Source organism: Saccostrea echinata, unplaced genomic scaffold (assembly GCF_033153115.1).
Source record: "Saccostrea echinata isolate AGI-Se365-2 ecotype Australia unplaced genomic scaffold, CSIRO_AGI_Sech_v1 ptg000016l, whole genome shotgun sequence".
Taxonomy (NCBI): Eukaryota; Metazoa; Mollusca; class Bivalvia; order Ostreida; family Ostreidae; genus Saccostrea; species Saccostrea echinata.
This window is the reverse complement of record NW_026889765.1, coordinates 28329191-28350451: the sequence shown is the minus strand read 5'-3', so window position 1 is coordinate 28350451 and position 21261 is coordinate 28329191. Positions and strand designations below refer to the sequence as shown.

Here is a 21261-nt window from a genome sequence, read left to right as displayed (position 1 = left end):
TTCAAGTTTCGTCAGGTGAGACAATAGGCCTACCCCCAAAGCACAGACATGTTGTTTTAACAACAACGGGATAGGCTAGTACACCGTAACACAAGTCCCTGTCACAGTGACCCTCCAATTATTTTATAGTTAGGTACAATATGAATCGTAAGAATTACGCATAATTATTATTAATAATATAATGAAATATCTTTCGAAAGATATGAAAATTCTTTTTGGGAAGTGGAAGTCGAACGTTGTTAGGAAAGAGACTGTAATGAAATGATCATTGTTGGACTTACGAACACCATATACTGAACAATGTGCCAGTGAAGGTATGCGTATTATATATATGTATTTTTTTTTATTTTGCAATGATAATATTGATATCACTTAAACTATAAAAGACACATGTCGTACATGATTTTCCCATAAAGTAACTCGATCAACAGATCTTTGCATCTTTATATTTTTTGTTTTGTGCACTACCTGGGAGGTATGTACTACGATATGGAGCTAACAGTTAATCAGTGCTAACATCAAATTTTGAATAATTTTTTGATAGATAATTTGAGGTTTTGTACTGAGATATATCATAGTATTAGAAATATAATTAATTAAAATTGGCTAACGAAATCCAGCAACTAGCGAGATATCGCAAGACTTGATCCTTTTAGTATATATACAATGTACATACATGTACGTCCCTGGAACTCTATTTTGCTGGGAGGGACACTTTTATAATAACTATACCTTAAATAATTTAAAAAGATTAATAAATCAAATTAATTTCGAATCAATAAAGGAGAAAAATCTGCATATTAAACCGAAGGCGGACCTTTTATTATAGAGGTAGGGCGGACCTTATATGTTATCGTATTAGGTCCCCCCGGACCTTTAAACGAAGCGGACCAAATATTATGCGACACCGGTCTTTCGAATGAGACCATTTCTTAGTAGAAATACCCCTCACTATGTTTATTTGCAGCTTTCTGTCGGCAATTGGTGGCGTTCCAACATTAGTGTTATATTCTTGTATTTTAGCAAACAAACACAAAAATGTATAATATTATATCCATCCCTTAAGAAAAATTATATTACAAGTATAAAAAATAAAATTTATTGAAAGTGAACTCGCCTTGTGGTTAAAATGTTTTATTCAAAATATGTGCAAGATTTGTACAAGCCAGTGAGAATGTAAAAGAGGGGTGGCTCGAAAATCAGAAGCCATTCTTAAATGTAGTTCATAAAAGGAAGTGAAATTGTGTCGATCACGTGATTAACTCTTCAGAACAACACAGTCGCCATCTAGGTCAATTCCCAAAACATTTTTGCCCTCCGCGTCCAGTTTAATTTCTGACCGACTGACACTCTTTACTGGGTTCTTTTTGGGAAGCGTGTAGGAGAGGGTGACGGTTTTAGGGTTACCAGAGTCGTCTGCGATCATCAGAGCGAGCGTCGTGTCGTCCACCTGCTTAGCGTTTCTGTTGATCGAGTACTCAACAAAGCCTGTCAGAATTAAAGAAAAAATAATTAATTGCGAAAAAACCTCATGACTGAGTTATTTATTTCTCACATCAGACAAATATTCACTTTCAAGTACCTGAAACTGCCTCAGATTACAATCCGACATATATCTCTCATGCGCTTTATAAGTATTCAGAAAGGTAAATGACGCAACAAGAGTAGGAGTAAAATATTTGTCTAATGAACGGATACTTTAGGCGGGGAAAAGCTTCTGCATACGAGAAATTTATACCCAAAGTTTGCAACAGAAAATCGATTTTTAATGGATGGACCTGCGGCTCCCTGTTATGTCCGAATTTTATTTCCCCGAGAGCAACTGTTCTGCCGCAAAGATTCCATTTTGAATTTTTTTCTCGCTTTTAGTATAATTAGGTACAATATAACATAGTCATATTTAAAAAAAATTGAATCACATGCAATGTTATCAAAAGTTTTTTCTTCATAAGACCAATTATAATTGCGGACAGTAACAATGTAGTTCTGCAATCCTCCCCAACAAGGCATCAATTTTACCTACCCTCCCCCCTGTCTGCTGCCGATACCTCTGTCCATTTCTCTGTGTTCAAACTGTCAATCAAAGATTCCATCACTGTCAATCTACGAATAAAACATACAGCTAATGTGGTTTCAAACTACATATACAGTATAAAAGCATGTAGATTTGTAACTGCTCGGTGCCGCCGATTACTAGTGTGTCTTAATCTGGCGCTCTTCACTTATCCACAAGCCAGAAAAAGCTTTACCAACCCACTTAAGCAGTTTTTTTTAAGTTACTGATGCTAATTCTTGGAAAATCTGAGGACCTTTTTATAATTAAAACTGCAAAGCTGCTTATGGAAACTAAACTGAAGCGACTTCCATTCTAATTTCCTTGGGCTTAAAGTGTTCTTTTTACCATTGAAAGCTCAAAAACCCTATACAATTCACTTTTTAGTTTACAAAGTTAACCTTTTTCCTAAAAAAGAAAGGAAAACAGAACAATAATACATGTAGTAATTGTAAAGGTTTTTGGGAGTTCCATTCAAGTCGATATTGCAGTGAGAGCTTTCCAGGGACAACCAGTAAAAAGTACACAGGATAACCCCGACTATAATACAATGTACTGACGATTAACTGGAGTTCAAAGCCAAACCGATGGCAACAAGCACTTAGCTTTCCAAAATATTAAGCTTAAACTAAAAGCATATAAATAAAGATGCGCTAGTAGTTTTATTTAAAAATTATGATAATGATGCACTTAGTTTGTCTGCTTAATTCCAAGGAGCTAAAAAGATTTTCAAAGAATTAAATAAATGCATGTTCATTATATGATCAATAGAGACCCGCCCTAACACCAGAACTCTGATCCAGGGGCCGTGAAATTTGGAAGAGGCACCGAAGCTCATCATTATTATGCACTATTACAGGAGGAGAGAGGCATATTCTTGAAGAATTTAATGAAATATATGGAGATAACGAACAGTATTCAAGCTCAAAAGTCCATTAAACAATGCAAAATAGGAGCAGAGCAAACACGGACCTCCAAAACATCAGAGGTGGGATCAGGTGCCATGGAGGAGTGAGCATCCCCTGCCGACCGGTCATACCCGCCGTGTGATCCTTGACATGTTCGGGAAATAACGGAAAAATCCGAAAACAATCCAGTGTGTAAATAATGGCCTAACAATTAGTATGAAAAACGTCAGTCAGCATTTGACTCAATGATAAATTGTATTTGCTGACAAGGTTATTGTATCGACCATAGAACTTACGAAATGATGACTTTAAACGAGACTGCTGATATTCTTGTTTCATCAACTTGTTTGTCAATAATTTACCTCGTTTTAGAAATTGTACCTACGTAGAGCATGCTCTTGCGTATCGAATCAACTGAGAGATATAAACCCCGAATGCAGGTGATGCAATGTGCAATGTGCAAAAATGAGGTAACCGTTCCTCTTAAAAATGTCTAGATACTGAAAAAAAGAATAAAGCACTGAAAATAACATTTTTGTTTCCAGAACTATTCGGTTTTTGCACACGGTAGGGTTACAAAAGCTCCACTGAAGTCGCTTTCAGCAGTTTACCCGCAGGAATACCAAAGTTAACCTATTTTATGTGGGAAAAATATATAAATTTTCAGTTGCATGCAGTTCTTCCTAATAATTTTCTGTGTATTAGATTGAATGATTTTTTCCCCAATTTTTTCTTATAGAAGTACAGATGTACACGTATATCAACACAGCGTCGCGTATGAGTTCAAAGATCTCGCTTTAAACTGCGTGTTTCTAAAAATCAAATTGATCCGGTAACGTATTTGATGATGGAATATTACTAGAAGTTCAAAAGATCCCTGAAAGACGTTTATGTTCACGTGTTTATTATTTTAGAACGGTAATTTTGGAGTTTAAAATAAAAAAAAAGATATTTGCTCTGATCAAAATCAAAGATTTCGGTTAACATACGTATGAGTCTTTTTTAAAATCTTTTACCTCAGTAGTAGCATCATTATAGTAAACTTCAAAACAGTATACAATCACAGTTTTGTTTAAAATTGTTAAAGTCAAGCATGCAAGAATCCCAAAATAAGTTAAACTCCATGTAGTATACTGTTTAACGTGTGCATTATGGGTTTGAAAAAAAATGACAGAGGACTTCGAGGTGTACATTTAGACTACCGAAGTTGTCAGCATGACATTTTCGGGGAAGGGGGGGGGGGGGGAGACGTGTCACCAAAAAGTCCGGCAATATTTTTTCCGCTAACAAAATCCAGTTTTTGACAAAAGGTAAAAAAAGAATAGTAATTTGTGCTTCTGTTTTTTTTTTTTAAATGAGTAATTATGTTTTATATCTGACATGTCATTTTCAAGAACTCGAGCTATTGATTGCAAGAAATACACAGATGTGTAAACAGTCAGACCACCTAAAACAATGTAACGATATATAGGGAACTATCCCAATCACCGTTGTTTATTTCTTATACATGATATGTTTATATATTTCACCACAGCTAATTATTATTGTAACCGCCCGCTGTGATAATACATTAATAACACACATCACATGTGATGTAATATATGACCCATGCGCATAGAGCTGTTTACGAAAAACACCTTGCTTTTATTTTATTACTCTCTGCATAAGACATTCAATTCTCTCTCTCTTTCTCTCTCTCCACATAGTATGCATGTATAAAACTACAATTAATTCCATTATGCAGACTAAAAAGTTGATATCTTAAATATCCGTCGCCCGCGTGGCGCAGTGGTTAGAGCGTCTGCTCTAGAGTCGCGAAGTAAGGAGTTGATCCTTACGTCGCAGGTTCGATTCCCACTGTGGGACGTGGAGACGGTCCTTCGGATGAGACCGTATAAACCGAGGTCCCGTGTCGCAGTAGGTGTTGGCACGAAAAAGATCCCTCACTGCTCAATGGCCGTAAGTGCCGAGTATAGGACAAAATTTGCAGCTCTCCACCGGCAAGTAGTGGCGTCTCCATATGAGTGAAAAATTCTCAAGAGGGACGTTAAACAACATACATTCATTCAATTCGATTCTTAAATATCCAAACCGAAGCCTTGTCTATCCAATGTATAGTATGGAACAGAACGGAATAATTAGAAACACTCTCGCATATGTATATAATAAATACGACTGGTTGTTATTACGTGAATGACACTAGAAAATATTGTTCTGATCGTAACGAACGCGAGATTTCTATCGGTGACGTGTGGCGAAGGTATACGTACACGTAGTCGTAATTTTACTTATTTCTTGTACATGAAGACTGTTCACCACATTGTGCTCATGTTGACGTAATAATAGCATTTACAGATCCATTACATTCTGTGATAACTCAACAATCATTAGCTGAGATGCTTGAGAAGCAATTAACTAAATGTAACAATTATCGCTTAGTGTCTGAATTAATACGTTTTATATTCTAATAATGAGTATTTATTTTTTACGCCAACTTATGTTACTAAAAGTTCTATTCATCGGTAATTTTGAAAGTTTGCAACATTAAAAGAAAATCTTGTTAAGTCTAAGGCAGCCTTAAACGCTGTAAAATTTCGTGTGAATTGACTGTATAAATGACACTCCAGGGAAAAAGAAGGGCTTTATCCTTTCCTTATGTACATTTTTATGATTAAATATTAAAAATGAACTGTCCTCTCATCAATATTTGTCATGATAAATCAAATAGTTTTAACACTCAAAATTAAATATTTAAAGAACCATTGCATCATTGTGATAGAGAGAATTATGCATTTTCAAAAGTGTACTATAAATAGTTATTCGCCCTCACATAATCATTATTCATTTACAGATATAAGATTTAATTAGATAAGGGTTAAATAGATTACTTACTTCTTATGCGGTACGTTTCAGTGGCGACTCCTTGTCTGAAATGAATGGTTGCCGTCTCCCTGACTCTAAGTAAGCAGCACAGTCCCTGCAATTGCCAACATCAATAAAGAGCAAATGGGAGACAAGAAAACCTGAAGGCCGAAAAAACAGGGATACTTTTACTCTCTTTCTTAATTACCTACACGGGTGCGGTATTAAATGCCTCATGCGTAATATTATGCCATTTTAAAATTTAATCAGATTTAATTGCATGTTGTATATACTCGTATTATTTTTTTCTTATCATGACAATCATAATTTACATGATGCAAGTGAAAAACACAAGACAACATACATGTATAAATATATGCAATATAGTTGCAGATATGAGAGAGAGGTATGCGTACCCTATGAATAAATTAACAAATAAAAACACAATTATTTTGTTAATAATATTTATATGAATGTTTTTAAGAATGAGACTAAGTTATTTGAAAAATAGTATTAAAGACCCCCCCACCCCCCAAGTTTATTTACATAAATTTTAAACACAAAATATATATTGCACGTGCATACTGGAATTTAATACCCCCCCCCCCCCCCCAAACAAACAAACGAACAAAATGATACAAATATAAGTGGAATATCAAGGGTGTTATTTTAGGAATGAGGGAGAGAGATACATGTAAATGTTTTTCTCTGTTTTTTTCCAGAGGGGAAAATGAATGTAAGCCACTTTTTTAAATTTAGATTTAAGGATACACTTTAAAACTCGCTTAATCATGAAACAAAATATAACATAAATATTTTCGTACACCAGACAGAATATGAACAAGTATAAAACATGTGCCTGTTTCATAGATATATTAATTATATTGCAACTAAACTCAGCTCTGTGAGCGCTATAAATTACACAACTTTCAAGGGCATTGAAATTCCAATTGAAAATCAAATTGGCTGTTGCTGACTACAATTTAAGTGCCTCGATAATACGTCTTTTGTTGCTATAATTTTATTTAATTAAGAATTACCCAATAAATATGTCTTTTTCTTCAAATTTTTAGTTTTCTTGAATTTTATTTCAAAAAGTAAAACAAAACAGGTGTGAAAGTACAATTTTCTTATATGTTAAAGTCTCAAATCATGGCTGATAAGTTTATCATGGAAACTGATCGACCCGTAAACTTGCTCAAGAAAATTTTGTTATAAATCTTATCTTTTTTTATTTATACGAGTTTCCAATAATATTTTGTCATCATTTGCTTGGAAGTAACACGAGCTGTATTTTTTTTTTTTTTGATGTGTGTGTTTTGTAAATAGCAGAAAATTCCGCTCCGCCTATCTTTCCACGTTTCACTTTGCATTGAGGTGGAAATAATCACAAGAAGTGTTTGTAAATTCGGCACTATGTTTTGGTATGATTTGTAAATTATTTCCTCTTGTCTAAGCCCAGGAGCGTATGTACCACACCAAAGGATGCCCAATCACTACTCTTTGTTATCTACGGAAGGAATATTTTTCCTTTGTATGACCACCAAACAAAATATTTACAACTTTAAAAGACGTAATTAGTTTGCCTTCATTTTTTTGATGAAAGATTGATAATCACATCAAAGGCGAGTGCTCAACAACTTCTGGGTTTTAATCTCAAAAGGCTGATTTGAAATATCGTCTAACTGATTGAAAAGTAGGTGAATATGTAAGTCTTTAAACATAGGATAAGAAGAATTCCAACACTCTTTAACATTCATGGTCTGTATAACATCTTTATATAATCTGCAAAATACTATCATTGTTTAGTCATCGTAATTATGCATTTCTTATCAATGATGTACGTGACAGGTCCCTCTCGAATACACCCCCAACGCCTAGGCAGCAATGTGGTAGAATTTAATGTTTTCAATTAGAATGATATAAATCCTGAATTATGTAACTGGTAGGAATCGCAGAAAATTATTTATTTTATGATCAGAGAGCTACCTCCTAGGTCGACGATTCTAAGCTCGAGGATTTCAGAAAGAGATATCACAGCAAAAGGGGATGAGGGTCGTTTTGAAAAGATCAGAAATTAACCTTTGATAAATAGGTCACTATCAACGATGCATAGAGAAAAACGCTGTGAATGTAAAACGATGAGAAGAAATACTGATTATTTCATACTTAACTCTAACAATCCTTGGAATTTTGAGAATATGTGATGACCGTCACCACGTTTCTGGAAAGGGGGTTGCGGGGAAGGTCTGGGAGGGGTATCTCATCCCAGAAGCCAGAAATGTTATTAAGAAATGGTACTATTACCATTTTGTGTGGTTCTTGTGTATTCTTAAAGTCATTTTCAAGCATTGAATTGATTGATTGTTGTGGTTTTTGCTTCCTTTGAAAGATTATTTTTCTCATATGAGACGTCACCATATACCGTTGAAGGGCTTTTACACTGCTCTCAGGGTTATTTTATTTTTTTCCCCTAAACGGGAGTTCGATCTCACCCAACGCACCTTGGTGACGGCCTTGTAAGTGATACAGTACGTTAAGGTTCATACATGTAAGTTTATTTTCTCAACAAGTGATGTGATAGAGTTGGAAGCATAGGCACTTATTTCGTATACGGGGCACCCCCTGTGGTAAAATTGGGGTGCCCCAAAGACGAAACAAGTGCCTGTGGTTGGAAGGGGGAAAGCAGAATGGGATGTCTTCAAGTAGAAACCTCATAGCTATCTTCCCCTCTAATTTCATTTAATATATATTTATTCGATTAAAAGTCCCCTCTCCCAAAAAACTCTCTCTCTCTCTTCCTCTCTCTCTAAAACAAATCAGCATAGTGTAATTATTACTAGCATTTGGCCAAAGATATGATATAAAAAATATAATATTCATTTTTTACAAAGATATCAAATCATAAGAGTTTTACATTTTACTGCGCAGATTTTCAATGTTCAAAATGGATTGTAAGTCAGGGATAATACAAGGAAACTTGAATCAAACAGCTTTCACAAAAATTATAAATCATATCGTATTACTTTTTTTTTTAAATTTAAAAATAGTCAGTTTTTCAATTAAACGAATATTATTTTTGAAAATTGAAATGTGTATTTCTTTCTCAATTCCTTTGATTCTTGACATTTTTACAGCGCGGTCAATGTTTTAAATAAAAACAAATAAAAGCCAGGCTTACCCAGTTATTCCTATTTCCCCTCAGTAAGACCGTCTGACTAGCGTGCAGAGCATCCGACGTTTGGACAAATATTAATGGGAGGTATAAGAATTTGTTATGATATCATTTTAACTTGCTGCTTAATATATTACAGAACTGTTGGCGGAAGTGAGATTCTGAATTCAGCGTGGTATCACTACAATCACACCCCCACGAGCAGCAATTTGTCTACGTTCCTGATAGCTTGATGGAACTGGGCTTAAGTGTCGGGGGGAAAAGAAACATACACGACAAAAAAAGTCATAATTGATTACGTATTCCTCCAAGAAATTATTCACGTGACGTACTTTTTAATTTTTATTTAATATTCTCTGTAGGATCATAATGTCTGTGCTTTGTGAAACACTGGTTTGTTTCATAATATTCATTGTGCCTTGTCTTTCTTGATTAGGGAAAGGAAGGGGGGGGGGGCTGATGGCATATTAATTCCTCTGTGACATTCTATTCATAAATTGTTTTCTCTGACAGCTGTCAATAATCTGACCTATACTATTTCTCTTTAACCTTGCCATTTAATTGTAGCCCTTGTTTTCTTTCTTTCTTTTGTGTGTTACTCTTGGATAGCCCTCATCACTCTTAATTACTGTTAGTCCTCATTACAACACATTCACTTTTCCTTGCATGCTTTTCTCCAGTATCTTGATTTTTTGTCGGTATAACTTAATATTTTTGGTGTAACACTTTGCATTGTAATTATAACACATACCTAGCTGCATATAAAACAAACTGTGTACTCCACCATGCATTAATGGCTTTTATTCTTACATAATAAGGACTTCAAGTCCATCAAGCTTACCTGTCAGTGCTAAATAGTGTCTTTTCTTCTTCCTACACTTACTGTAGCTACTTTTCTATGGCACGCAATCTATTTTAATGTTTGACCTAGGCAATTAAGATAGAGCAACAACAACAACAACAAAATCCTTATCGCTGAAATGTAAATCCTACACAATTTTCTTCTGTTATTTAAGCGTCTATGAGTCTGAGGAAACTATGTCCTTTGAAAGAGATGCATTATCAGTAAGAAATGAATTATTATAGAGATTAGAATGGAGTATTCATGAAGCAACTGGCTCCATCGGTTCTTTGCTCGAAAATCGAAAATACGAGGGGCGCAAAGCTAAAGGGCGAGAATGCTAGGGCAAGAATTCGAGAGAAACAATGTCCAATCTTTCTCCTTCCCTTTGTTGCACTCGCGCCCTCGCTTTATGGCCTTAGTATACTAGTGTTGTCGCTCTTGCGTCTTTGTTTCCACACCGCAAGGAATTGAGAGCGTGTGGCCAGGAATTGATTGTCATCTCACACATGACACATTAAGATTGAAAGCCGGAAGTGAAATTCTAATGTGAGCTGCCATTAATTAGCTGGTAGTCTGGTACATAAAGACTGGCAATTCCGAAGTTCTATATATATTAGCTGATGATCTGGTAATAACGACTAGCGATTGCATACTGATGATCTAGCGATTGCTGTTCATTTTATTAGAATCAGCACTAGAAACAAAGTTATTTATAGATTATGTTTTCTCTATTAAAAAAATAAGAAATGGTGGTTCACGCTATTTTAATTCAATTAATATGTCTTTTACTGTTTTTTTTAAACTTTGAATTAACGGCGAAAAAAATTACTTTTATATGTAGTCATTCGATAATTTACTGCCTGGTGTAAAATTAAAAAGATCAGCAAAAGTATTTCAATGAAAGCAAATTTTAGAACTTAAAAGCACAACTAACTGCAGGATTTGAAATGGAGATCATCAAGAATCATTACATGGGTGTTTTCCTATATGCTGTGCTATTCGTATTTTCTTTAAGAATTGAATTTACTATACTTACAAGATTGTTAAATCTGAATGAAAGTTTCAGGCAAAGACAGTAATTTTAATTAGTTGTATTTCTCCCCTGACTCCGATTTTTAGGACTAAATTAAGAAAGAGTCTGGGAAAGCCATTGAGGTGCTTTACTGAAAGCTTCTTGGCAGTTGTCCGAGAAAGCGACTGTAAAGAGATACAAATAGGAGCCGCCCTCTGGCAGAACAACTGTGTACTGGTACTTTGAAACAGTTTATTCTACAGACATACTAATACTAATTATACTCAAAACCCAAATAAAATAAATCCACTTCTTATTCGAAAGCAAAGAGATGACATTTCAAGCTTTCTGGAAAGCCAAACTTATATATATATATATATATATATATATATATATATATATATATATATATATATATATATATATATATATATATATATTAAAAGCTAATGTCCATCTAACTCAAGCATATAGCAAGTCAAACCAGACAAGCAGTTAGCATAAAAATTAATTAATTCAAGACTGAAAATCTCAAACTTGCCTTAATTATAAGAAATGGCTCACTTAATGTAATATGCGAGAATTGATCAGATCTTCTTTTTATGATGTTGATGTATCTATAAACATCTATATCTATAACACACACGTGAAAGACAATTATATAACACACTGTAAAATACAGGACTACAGTAAGCATTTGTAATGAAAACAATGTGACAGAAAATAAAAAGATACGCAACAGCAGCATTTTATGTGATAAAGATGGGGACATCCATGTAATAACACGATGATAGTGTGTTTTACTTTACATCAAATTATCTCCACTATTTAGTAATTTCTAGACATTTTTAGCTTTGATCAAACAACCGAGAGCTAGATTATACGAGAACAGCCTCTCTTTTATGACATCTGAAAATATGTTGAGAACTTCTTTAAACCAAATAACTGTATTATGAATTTTACACGACAGTTACATGATATGTATAGAAATATATTAAGAATCTTCCATGGTCTGTTAATTACTGAAGTCCATTTAGGACCTATCAACAAATGTTTTTGAATTCCATATATAGAATTGTCAAATTTGTTATAACGAATTAAATTCGTTATAGCAATTTCTTTGAAATCGTTATAACGAATTTAATATGTTATAACAAATTTGTTGCATTCATTATAACGAATTCAAAAAATTGTTATATTAAATTAAATTCGTTTAAACGAATTCTAAAATTTGTTATAACAAATTAAATTTGTTTAAACAAATTCTTAAATTTGTTATAACGAATTAAATTCGTTTAATCAAATTCAACATTCAGGGTCGGTAGAAAAATTTATATGAATTCGATATAACGATTTGTCGAATTCGTTTAAACGAATTTAATTCGTTATAACAAGTTTTAGAATTCGTTTTAACGAATTAAATCTGTTATAACAAATTTGTTGAATTTGTTATAACAAATTCATCAAATTTGTTATAACAGATTTAATTCGTTATAACGAATTCAAGGAAATTGTTATAACGAATTAAATTCTTTTTAGCAAATTCAATAATTCGTTATATCGAATTCAAAATAATTTTGATAGGTCCTAAATGGGCTTCCGTAGTGATTTGATATTGTTTGGGTCGAACAAATTGTATTCCCGATCATTTGGTTTGAGGTATTATACCGTGAATTATAACAATTTAAAATTTAGACATTTATTACAGGTTTGCAACAATTCAGGTTTTTATTCGATGCTGAATCTAGAAGTCTGCAGGTGGCACTACAGTATTAAATCCAGGCGGTATAAAACAAACTTTTGAGAGTATCCATTTTCAAATATCTGTATACATTTTAGCACCAAAAACGCATTGCCATCCAGCATGACACGCAAGTTTGTTTCGGTCGAAGTTGAGAGGTTCTTGAAAATTAAGTACAGGGCCTGATCACTCCCCCTTCAAATACAACACCCATGAAATTCAGCACGCCCAAAATTTTAATAAATCTGGTACAATCAGAAAGTTTACATATAGATTTTCATCTCATAAAAAAAATCAGTCCAAGTCTCGTGCAAAAAATACCCGAAATGGGATTGTAAATTTAAGAATTGTTTTGCATCGTAAATATTTTGACGTGAACCTCCAACGTAATACTGTTATGGCACCTGCAACAAGCATGTAACGAGCATTAATTATTATAACTCCCATCTTGAAAAGTGGGGATATATAGTGATGAGGATTTTTTTGTCATTATACCCGTCACACTTCCTTTAACCGCAACTCTTCTAACACCACTGAGTGCAATTTGATGAAGCTTTCACCAAATTTTAATTACATAACTCCATGCATTGTGCATCTCCTTTTCTACGTTTGATCGGACACATATATATTTGGAGTATCCATGGCAAAATATGGCCACTGCGATTCTTTCTATAATATTGGGGGTATCCGTCTCTTATCCGCAACTCCTTCTATACCACTGAATAAAATTTAATGAGACTTTCACAAAATTTTTATAAGATAGTGCCATTGTGCACCTCCTATTTTATATCCTGACCAGACAGATATTTTGGGTTTCCCAGGGCAAAACATAGACACTGCCATTCTTTCTGTTCGAGTTTCCCATGGCAAAACATGCACCCATCTTTCCTTAATATTGGGATACCCATCTTTTCTTCACAAGTCATTCTATACCACAGAATACAATTCAATGAGATTTTCATAGAATCTTTATTACATAGTGCCATTTCGACACATATATATTTGGGGTATCCCTGGCAAAATACGGCCACTGCTATTCTTTGTATAATATTGAGGATACCGATCTTTTATCCACAACTCCTCCCATACCACTGAATAAAATTGAATGAGACTTTCACAGAATTTTTATCACATAGTGCATCTTCTATATCATATTCTGATCAGACAGATAGTTTGGGTTTCCCACAGCAAAAAATGGTCTTCACCATCAAACTCATATGGTAGTGGAGGGACATCATTTTGTGAGCCTGGTGCTCACAGTACCTTTCATTTTAATATCAAACTGTCCCGTGTTGTGTAATTTATTTCTATGCCTCGCGAGATCGTGTGAGTGTGTGTGTGTGTTATTCTGTCATAAACTTAATCCTTAATAATAACTTTTGAACCATAGTATTTAGAACCTTTATATTTGACAGAGTTTGAGATTTATATTAGACCATCAATATTTTTTGCCATATATAACTGGAGTTGTCTAATGTTTTCTACCGTTCACGGTAGCTCAGTCGGTAGAGCGCTCGCTCCGTGATCGTGAGGTCGTGAGTTTGAATCTCTTCCGCGACTGACCTAAGTCGATAAAAAATGGGTAGCAACTGTTCCTTCGCCATGCGCTCGGCACTTTGAGGTGAAAGTTGTGGGTTCTTCGGATGAGATCTTAAAAACGGGGGCCCCGTGTCACGGAAGGCGTTGGCATGATAAAGATCCCTCACTGCTCGATGGCCCTGAGTGCCGAGTAAAGGTCAAAATTTGAAGCCCTTCATCGGTATATGGTGACGTCTCTATATGAGTGAAAAATTCTCAAATGGGACGTAAAACAACATACAATTGATCAATCAATCTAAGGTTTTGTTTCCTTCATAAGCAAAAAAAAAAAAAAAAAAAAAAAAAATAATAATAATAATAATAATAAAAAAATAAAATAAAAAAAAATCATCAGACGTATTATTGAGGGGCACAAGCATAGTAGCTATGTTTTCTGAGTATTCTCTATATCGACAAAATTATTGGGTCCCCCCGTGCCCCCCGGTTCCTACGGCCATGTTGACAGTTTAATTCGTGTTATTATTTTGTAGTTTGATTAAACCCATTTAATTTATTGTCTTTCATTAGAGATAGCTACTCTGGGCATTTGTGTTTATAAAACATATCCTGGCCCCAAGACCATAAACTGAGAACAGACTTAAATCAAAATTTCAAATTAGTACAACTTGTAAAATAATTTTGAAAATAAAATCAATTTTTCAGAATGAGTTTGTATTTGAATATTGTACAAACTTGTGCAATTTATAAATGATTTTTCTGATATAAAAATTGAGATATTAAATATCTAAATCTTGACATTAGTCTGTTCTCAGTTTATGGTCTTGGGGCCTGGTCTTTCATGCATATGAGTAATACAATCTGAAAAAAACACATCATAATCATATTTGTTATTCATTAAAACTATAAAGACAAATTAGTCGTTATATATACGTTGCTACTTCATTGTTCTGTAAAAGACGTTTTTTTCTTTGCACAGTTGTATATTAAATTTGAACTTCATATGAAAACACACTTCCGTTGTGTACAGCATTGCGATATGTGCCTACGAACAAAGTAAATGAAGACCTAAAAATAAATAGGTCTACGCAAATTGAAATGATTTTTTTCTTCGGATTACGGCTTTTTCTATTTTGTTGGAAATAGTGAGCTTCTCAAACTGTATTAGCTGCCTGACTATTGTTTTTCCTGATATCTTCCGTAGACTGAATTGTCCATTTCTAATGAATGTTCAAGCTATACACCAAAACCAGAACTAGAGGTACTGTTAGTCCGAAATTTATGACGTTTTCCTGGCTTTATTACGATTTGATATTTTACGTGCCAGGAAAACGTCAGAACCGGCGCCATTACTAAAACTGGGAATTCGCCGCCTCCAACGTAAAATATCAAATCGTAAAAAAAGGCCAGGAAAACGTAAGATATTTCGGACTAAGGTACTGTGAGCACTGAGCTCACCAAAATGATAACCCCGATCCCGTATGAGTATAATGGCAAAGTCCATTTTTTTTGCTATGGAAAATTCTTAATATCATAAAGTAGGATGTCACAATGGCACTATGTAATAAAGGTTCTGTGAATGTATCATTAAATTTTATTTAGTGGTATTGGATGAGTTGCGGATAAGAGATGGGTACCCCCCAATATTACAGAAAAAAAATGGCAGACTGGTGTCTATGTTTTGCTATGGGAATCCCGAGTATATATTTCCGATCAAAAAGTAAAATAGGAGGTGCACAATGGCACTATGTAAGAAAGATTCTGTGAAAGTCTTACTAAATTTTATTCAGTGGTATAAGAGGAGTTGCGTACCCCAAAGCGTAACGGACGGACTGATGGAAGGACGGAAGTACAGACGGACGGAGACCCAATCATTAAACCCCCCCCCACTCCGCTGTTCAAGGGGAAGGGGGTTTTATAAATAAGAGATTTAAGCCGTCGTGCAATTTTTTTGTAATTATAAAGTATCTACATAAATAGGAATTTTAAAATGTCTAAGTACCATAATAAATTGAAGCACACTCATATTAAGACAAACTCTCAGTATGTAGTGTCGAAGTATCAGATTATAATGGAGAAGTATTAGGATATAAATATTAAAATTTCAGCATACCAATCAAAGTATATTATCCACATTAGACAAGGCGTTCCGCTATTTTGCTTAGTACAATAGATAAAATTTTCTAAAAGGTCATAAAGCAAGAAACATGTCTACGATCTGATATAAACTTTTTTTAAAACATTTATGTAAATAGGGAGTATGCAGGTAAATGTTTTTTATATAAACAATTACTTGTGTCTTTTAACAAAATTGTAAAGCTTGTACATCTGTATATGTATTGAATGATTGCAGTAAAACATTTGTATGTAAGAACTGGAATAAACGGATATATTTAATCTTAAAACAATATTATATTTTTCATACAAGAAATACATGCTTACAACAATTTTAAGAGAGAGAGAGAGAGAGAGAGAGAGAGAGAGAGAGAGAGATTTGTTTGTGGACAAAACATATTTAGAATAAAGATTGCATATTTTTAAAATGAGTATAAATTATAAACCAAAATATGGAAATCATGTATTTAATCAACTTTTCAAAAGTCCTCCAATTCACCTATTTATAATTTTTTTTCTAAAATTCAGATAAAATTATTCTGAATAAAGCTTAGATCATCCACATAAATATGTAGAATTCTAGAAATGTACCCTTATCTCTCTTCTTCTCCGCCTTCTCCCAGAAATATATTAAAAATCAGGATTATTGATCAAATTTATTGCACCCCCAAAAGAATATACATAACAATAGTTAAAGTTATATCGGAATAAGACTTAAGTGTTACATTGTAGGTATATGCCATCATTTTCTTTTTGTAATCATAATAAAAATCATTGATTGAAAATTAACATATTACTACTAATTCCTGGTCTCTGTTTATATTGTGAATAATAATGATAATCTAAATATAAAGATTCAATTCCTTAACATTCTATAAACCCAAGAGCAAATGCATTATCAAAAAAGTGCACTTAGCATGCTTTTTAAGAACAAAGGTTTTGCAAATTCATGAGACTCGCAAAAATCGCAGAAAATTACCAACATTAGCTATAGAAGTAACTAAATTTACTTTGTATGGTCTCAATAGTATTTAAGTTTCATATCTTTTAAAATATAAAGGATCTTTTTGTGTAGATTTTTTTTCTTTTGAAAAGCAAACTTTGGAGTCTCACCCAATTTTGTCCAAAAAATCAAATGAATCTAGATGAAAAAAGTTTGACCTGGATATCAAAAGCAAAGCAACAAAGTTTATTTCGGAACTATTATGTATCCAGATTGACTGAAAGCAGCGAGCGATGATCTTTCTATTTTTAAGCAGCAGGTGCCCCGATAGTAGGTGTGTGACTAATGACGAAGATCGCACTCAAGTCAGAAGACTCCAAATCACTCTGTGGTGTTGATTTCAGTCTTTTACAAGAACATTTAGTGAAGCCCAAGGACACGGCACCCAAGGCCATCATTACTCCAGCGGTATAGAAAGGAAAGTCGGCGTCATCCACTAGCACAGACAAAGCACCTAAAAATGTTCAGAAGATACATAGATAAATAAACTTTTCTGCTATAAAGGTATATGATTTTTTGGTAGCATAGTTATTCAACTTTTCCTTTATTAACAACAGATCAAACCTGCCAGTTTCCGTCATTTTTGCGTCTTCTGTCTTGAAATAGGGGCACTTAGAGTGTTTTATCATATTCTTAATTGTTAAAGACAAAAACAGATTATTAATTGCATTGGAAACATACATGAGGGTTATTTAGTTCCTTTTAGAGTTTACCCTTTAAGGTAGAAAATGAAAGGTTGACAGGGTTGAATTTGCTTTTTTTTTTATTTCGCTTTTGTATTAGTTTTTTTTAGGAATACATATGGCTAATTTTACACTTCGGTTTTAATGACATACGTGCAAAAGTTTTGCTCATGTCTTTTTAAAACCTTTCCTACCCATACTTTCCGGTATATAAGAGAAAAAGAGCTAAGGTACAAAATCTACTGAATACACCTACTCATATATATTTATCTTAATTAATTAAACAGTAATGACAGATGTGGAATTTTTATGCTTTAAACGACAGGGCATTAACTATCATTGTTGTTGATTAATTATATGTCTTTGCATCCGTTTGATATTCTATATCGTGGAACTAAAAACTTACTTGTCGCTGGACCGGCCATCAAAGATCCGACTCCAAAACTTAAATTGATCACGCCATAACTGGTTACTAATCTGTCAATACCAAACAGGTCTATCAAAACCATAGATTGTAGGCTGTAAAGGGAACCTAAATCAAATGAAAAGAGAAATACGCTTTGAATATTGCTAATATAAATCATAACTACATGTACATGTATCATTTGAACAAGTTAATAATTTAAGTTAACTTTTCTTGTAACTTGTTCGGCATGAATAAAATTCACCCCATTATCAAAGATGTTTGTGAAAAAAGAGCATCATTCAATTTTTTATGCTTATTTTACCACAATGTGTTTTAACAAGTCTCTGGTTTGTACTTATGATAAAAAGTCAAACAAAACATTAGAGTAATATATTGCTTGGAATAATCTCACGAAAATTTTAATTTTTAGTACCCATGGTGGAAATCAAATATAAAATCGGATGAATACAGAATGATGACTCATAGTGAAAACTAAAGGAGTAGTAGTGATTTGAAAGAATTTCACAATTTTTTTTTCTCACCATAGTAATACTGTACATTGAAATCAAAAATTAATATAAAAAATCATTTATCAAGGTGTAGTCTACTTATGTACCAAGTTTAATGAAATTTGAGGTAGCATTTTGAACTTGTCAATTGTTAAAAGACAGACAGATGACGGACACCTTACCATCGCATAAGCTTATCTGTAATTGACCATAAAGCTAAAATTCAATGTAATTTATTCAACATAAGAGTTATCCGAAAATATGTATGGTTAATATGTTATTAAAATATATGTAAGAATTTTATTTCATCAAGGTATATGTAATGTTTAAAAACGTAGTTGTAATGAATACGAAAAATGAAAAGATATTTTTTTTAAAAAGAGAAGATACAACTGTGTTCTCGTTAGAAGATTACTTTCATTATACATTACATAAAGCGGGTCATCCTGTGTACTCGCCCTGAAATAAACCTAATGATTAGATGTCAAAAATACAGCTAAGGATTGTTAACATTTACATTTTTCTCTCCTCTTTTCAATGAAGAAATTGATAATTCTACAAAACGAGGTTATTCTACAGAAAACATACCTGTTGACACTCCAAAAACGCAACTACCTATGATAAGAATAACGTATCTTTCTGCAAAGGCGTACAGAGCCATAGAAACCGAACTAATGAGAAATGCAGCGATGAAGGATCCTAGTCGTCTGCACTGAGATTTCCCAGTGAGAATTCCGATCCCTATTCTTCCAGTGATGCTAGTAAAACCAATAGCAGAAATCAACATGGCCGACAATTCCAACGAGAAACCAAGTCTTTCGGCCTTTGAAGGTATAAACAGGAATGGAATGGTGTCGGAGGCACCAAACATCATGTTTGAAAATATCATTGGAAAGAAGTTATAGGAACAGAAGACATCTTTGTCGCAAAAGGTCCTCTTCATTTCTGAGAAAGTTGATTTTTTTTCTGGAATGAGATTTACTTTGTTTTATTGAAATGGCTTTTATACAATATATAGCTTCTAGTATGTTAAAATAAAAGTATTGTCATATATGATTAAACTAATCTTATTCACCGATTTTCTTTGGTTGCTTTTCCTTTTGACGGTATATAATACCGAAGAGAAACCCGTTTAGGTAGAGAGCAGAACAGACCAAAAGCGTTCCCTTTAGACCATAAAAGTTGACCATAAAGGAGAACAAGATCGGGAAAACAATGAATCCCAAACCTCCACCAGCAGTACTCAATGCTATGACAAGACCTCGTCTACTATCAAAACAATCACTGACCATAAATGTTGATGGAAGTGCCATTAGGCCTAACCCCAAGCCTGACAAAAAAGGTTCAAATGTTTATATTCAAAATATTTTGAGGTTGTATCGAAATAAAAAAAATGATTTAAATTGCTTTAAAATGGCAAAAAGTGTTAAAATTTAATTCATTAGAAAGTCAAATAGCATGACTTTTTTCTTACCAGGAAATAGTCCCAAACCTACTAAAATCAAAGGTACTGTGTCAGTGAATGTCACCAGCAAAAATCCAGCAAAAGTGATGACGCCGCCTAAAGATGTCAGAAATCCGCAGCTTGTGATTCTCGTTAAAACTGATATAACTGGAGCTGAAATAATAAAATATAAATACATATACACCAATGTAGTATTTGGTAAAAGACTCAACATTTAATAAATATTCAATTTACTAATTAAAAGTAATTTGGCTATAAAACATAACACATACCTAGTAAAAGAGGAATGGCATTTACCATTGCCCCTGTCCACGATAGTCCCGTGGGGCTGTCTTTTAATCTCTTCTCAAATTCTTCCTGGATAAGTCCAATACTGCTTCGGGTACCGGCAAACAAGAACCATGACAGAAAACTAGCGATGACGATTATCCAACAAAAACCACCATCTTTCTTCGCAGGTTCAGTGGGTTTCGGACAATGTGCATCCGTTAAAATACGATGGAGAAGAACTTTGGGCAGTTCTGGACAAGAAATATTTGGGCTGAGCTCGTCAATATTTTTCCCCACTTCCACCTCATTGGTATCACTGCCAGAGACGCCATCGACAACTGATTCGGGTTCCTCTTCATTTTCTCCGTCTTTACTACTTATTCCTACTTCCTCTGTCTCCCTATATGTAGCAACCTCAGGATCGTCCTTAGGGAGTGCAGTCTCCCTCTCCATTCAATGAAACCGTAATCTGGAGGTAAAGATTTTGACTCTGGCGATAAAATTATTTTGTTTAGAAGATTTCGGTTGCATGATACCCATTTATAGTTTAAAAAAGAGGTACACGGAGGGAAGAAACTTTGAGTCTGCGCAAAATGACAAGAATTAAATGTCATGAGATAATTAAACATTTATTTATGCGTTCCTTCTTTTGCTATGAATTTATTCAAAATTTTCATTG

The 21261-nt window shown here is 33.8% G+C and overlaps 1 protein-coding gene across 2 annotated transcripts; it reads right to left on the bottom strand.

Annotated features, from left to right (window-relative positions):
• Positions 1 to 1118: 1118 nt before the first annotated feature.
• LOC133188622 (monocarboxylate transporter 13-like) lies at positions 1119 to 21113 on the bottom strand. Of its 2 annotated transcripts, XM_061324119.1 has the most exons (7): positions 20585 to 21071; positions 20322 to 20465; positions 19923 to 20177; positions 19436 to 19813; positions 18339 to 18464; positions 2024 to 2095; positions 1119 to 1488 (listed from the first exon to the last, which is right to left on the bottom strand). In XM_061324119.1, the coding sequence occupies exons 1-7, from the start codon at positions 21033 to 21035 to the stop codon at positions 1259 to 1261; spliced, it is 1656 nt and encodes a 551-aa protein (XP_061180103.1). In that variant the 5' UTR covers positions 21036 to 21071; the 3' UTR covers positions 1119 to 1258. The 2 variants fall into 2 exon arrangements, with proteins under 2 accessions (XP_061180103.1, XP_061180102.1); XM_061324118.1 differs by lacking the exons at positions 1119 to 1488; positions 2024 to 2095 and adding an exon at positions 16889 to 17703 and having other exon boundaries at positions 20585 to 21113.
• Between the last annotated feature and the right edge of the window lie 148 nt (positions 21114 to 21261).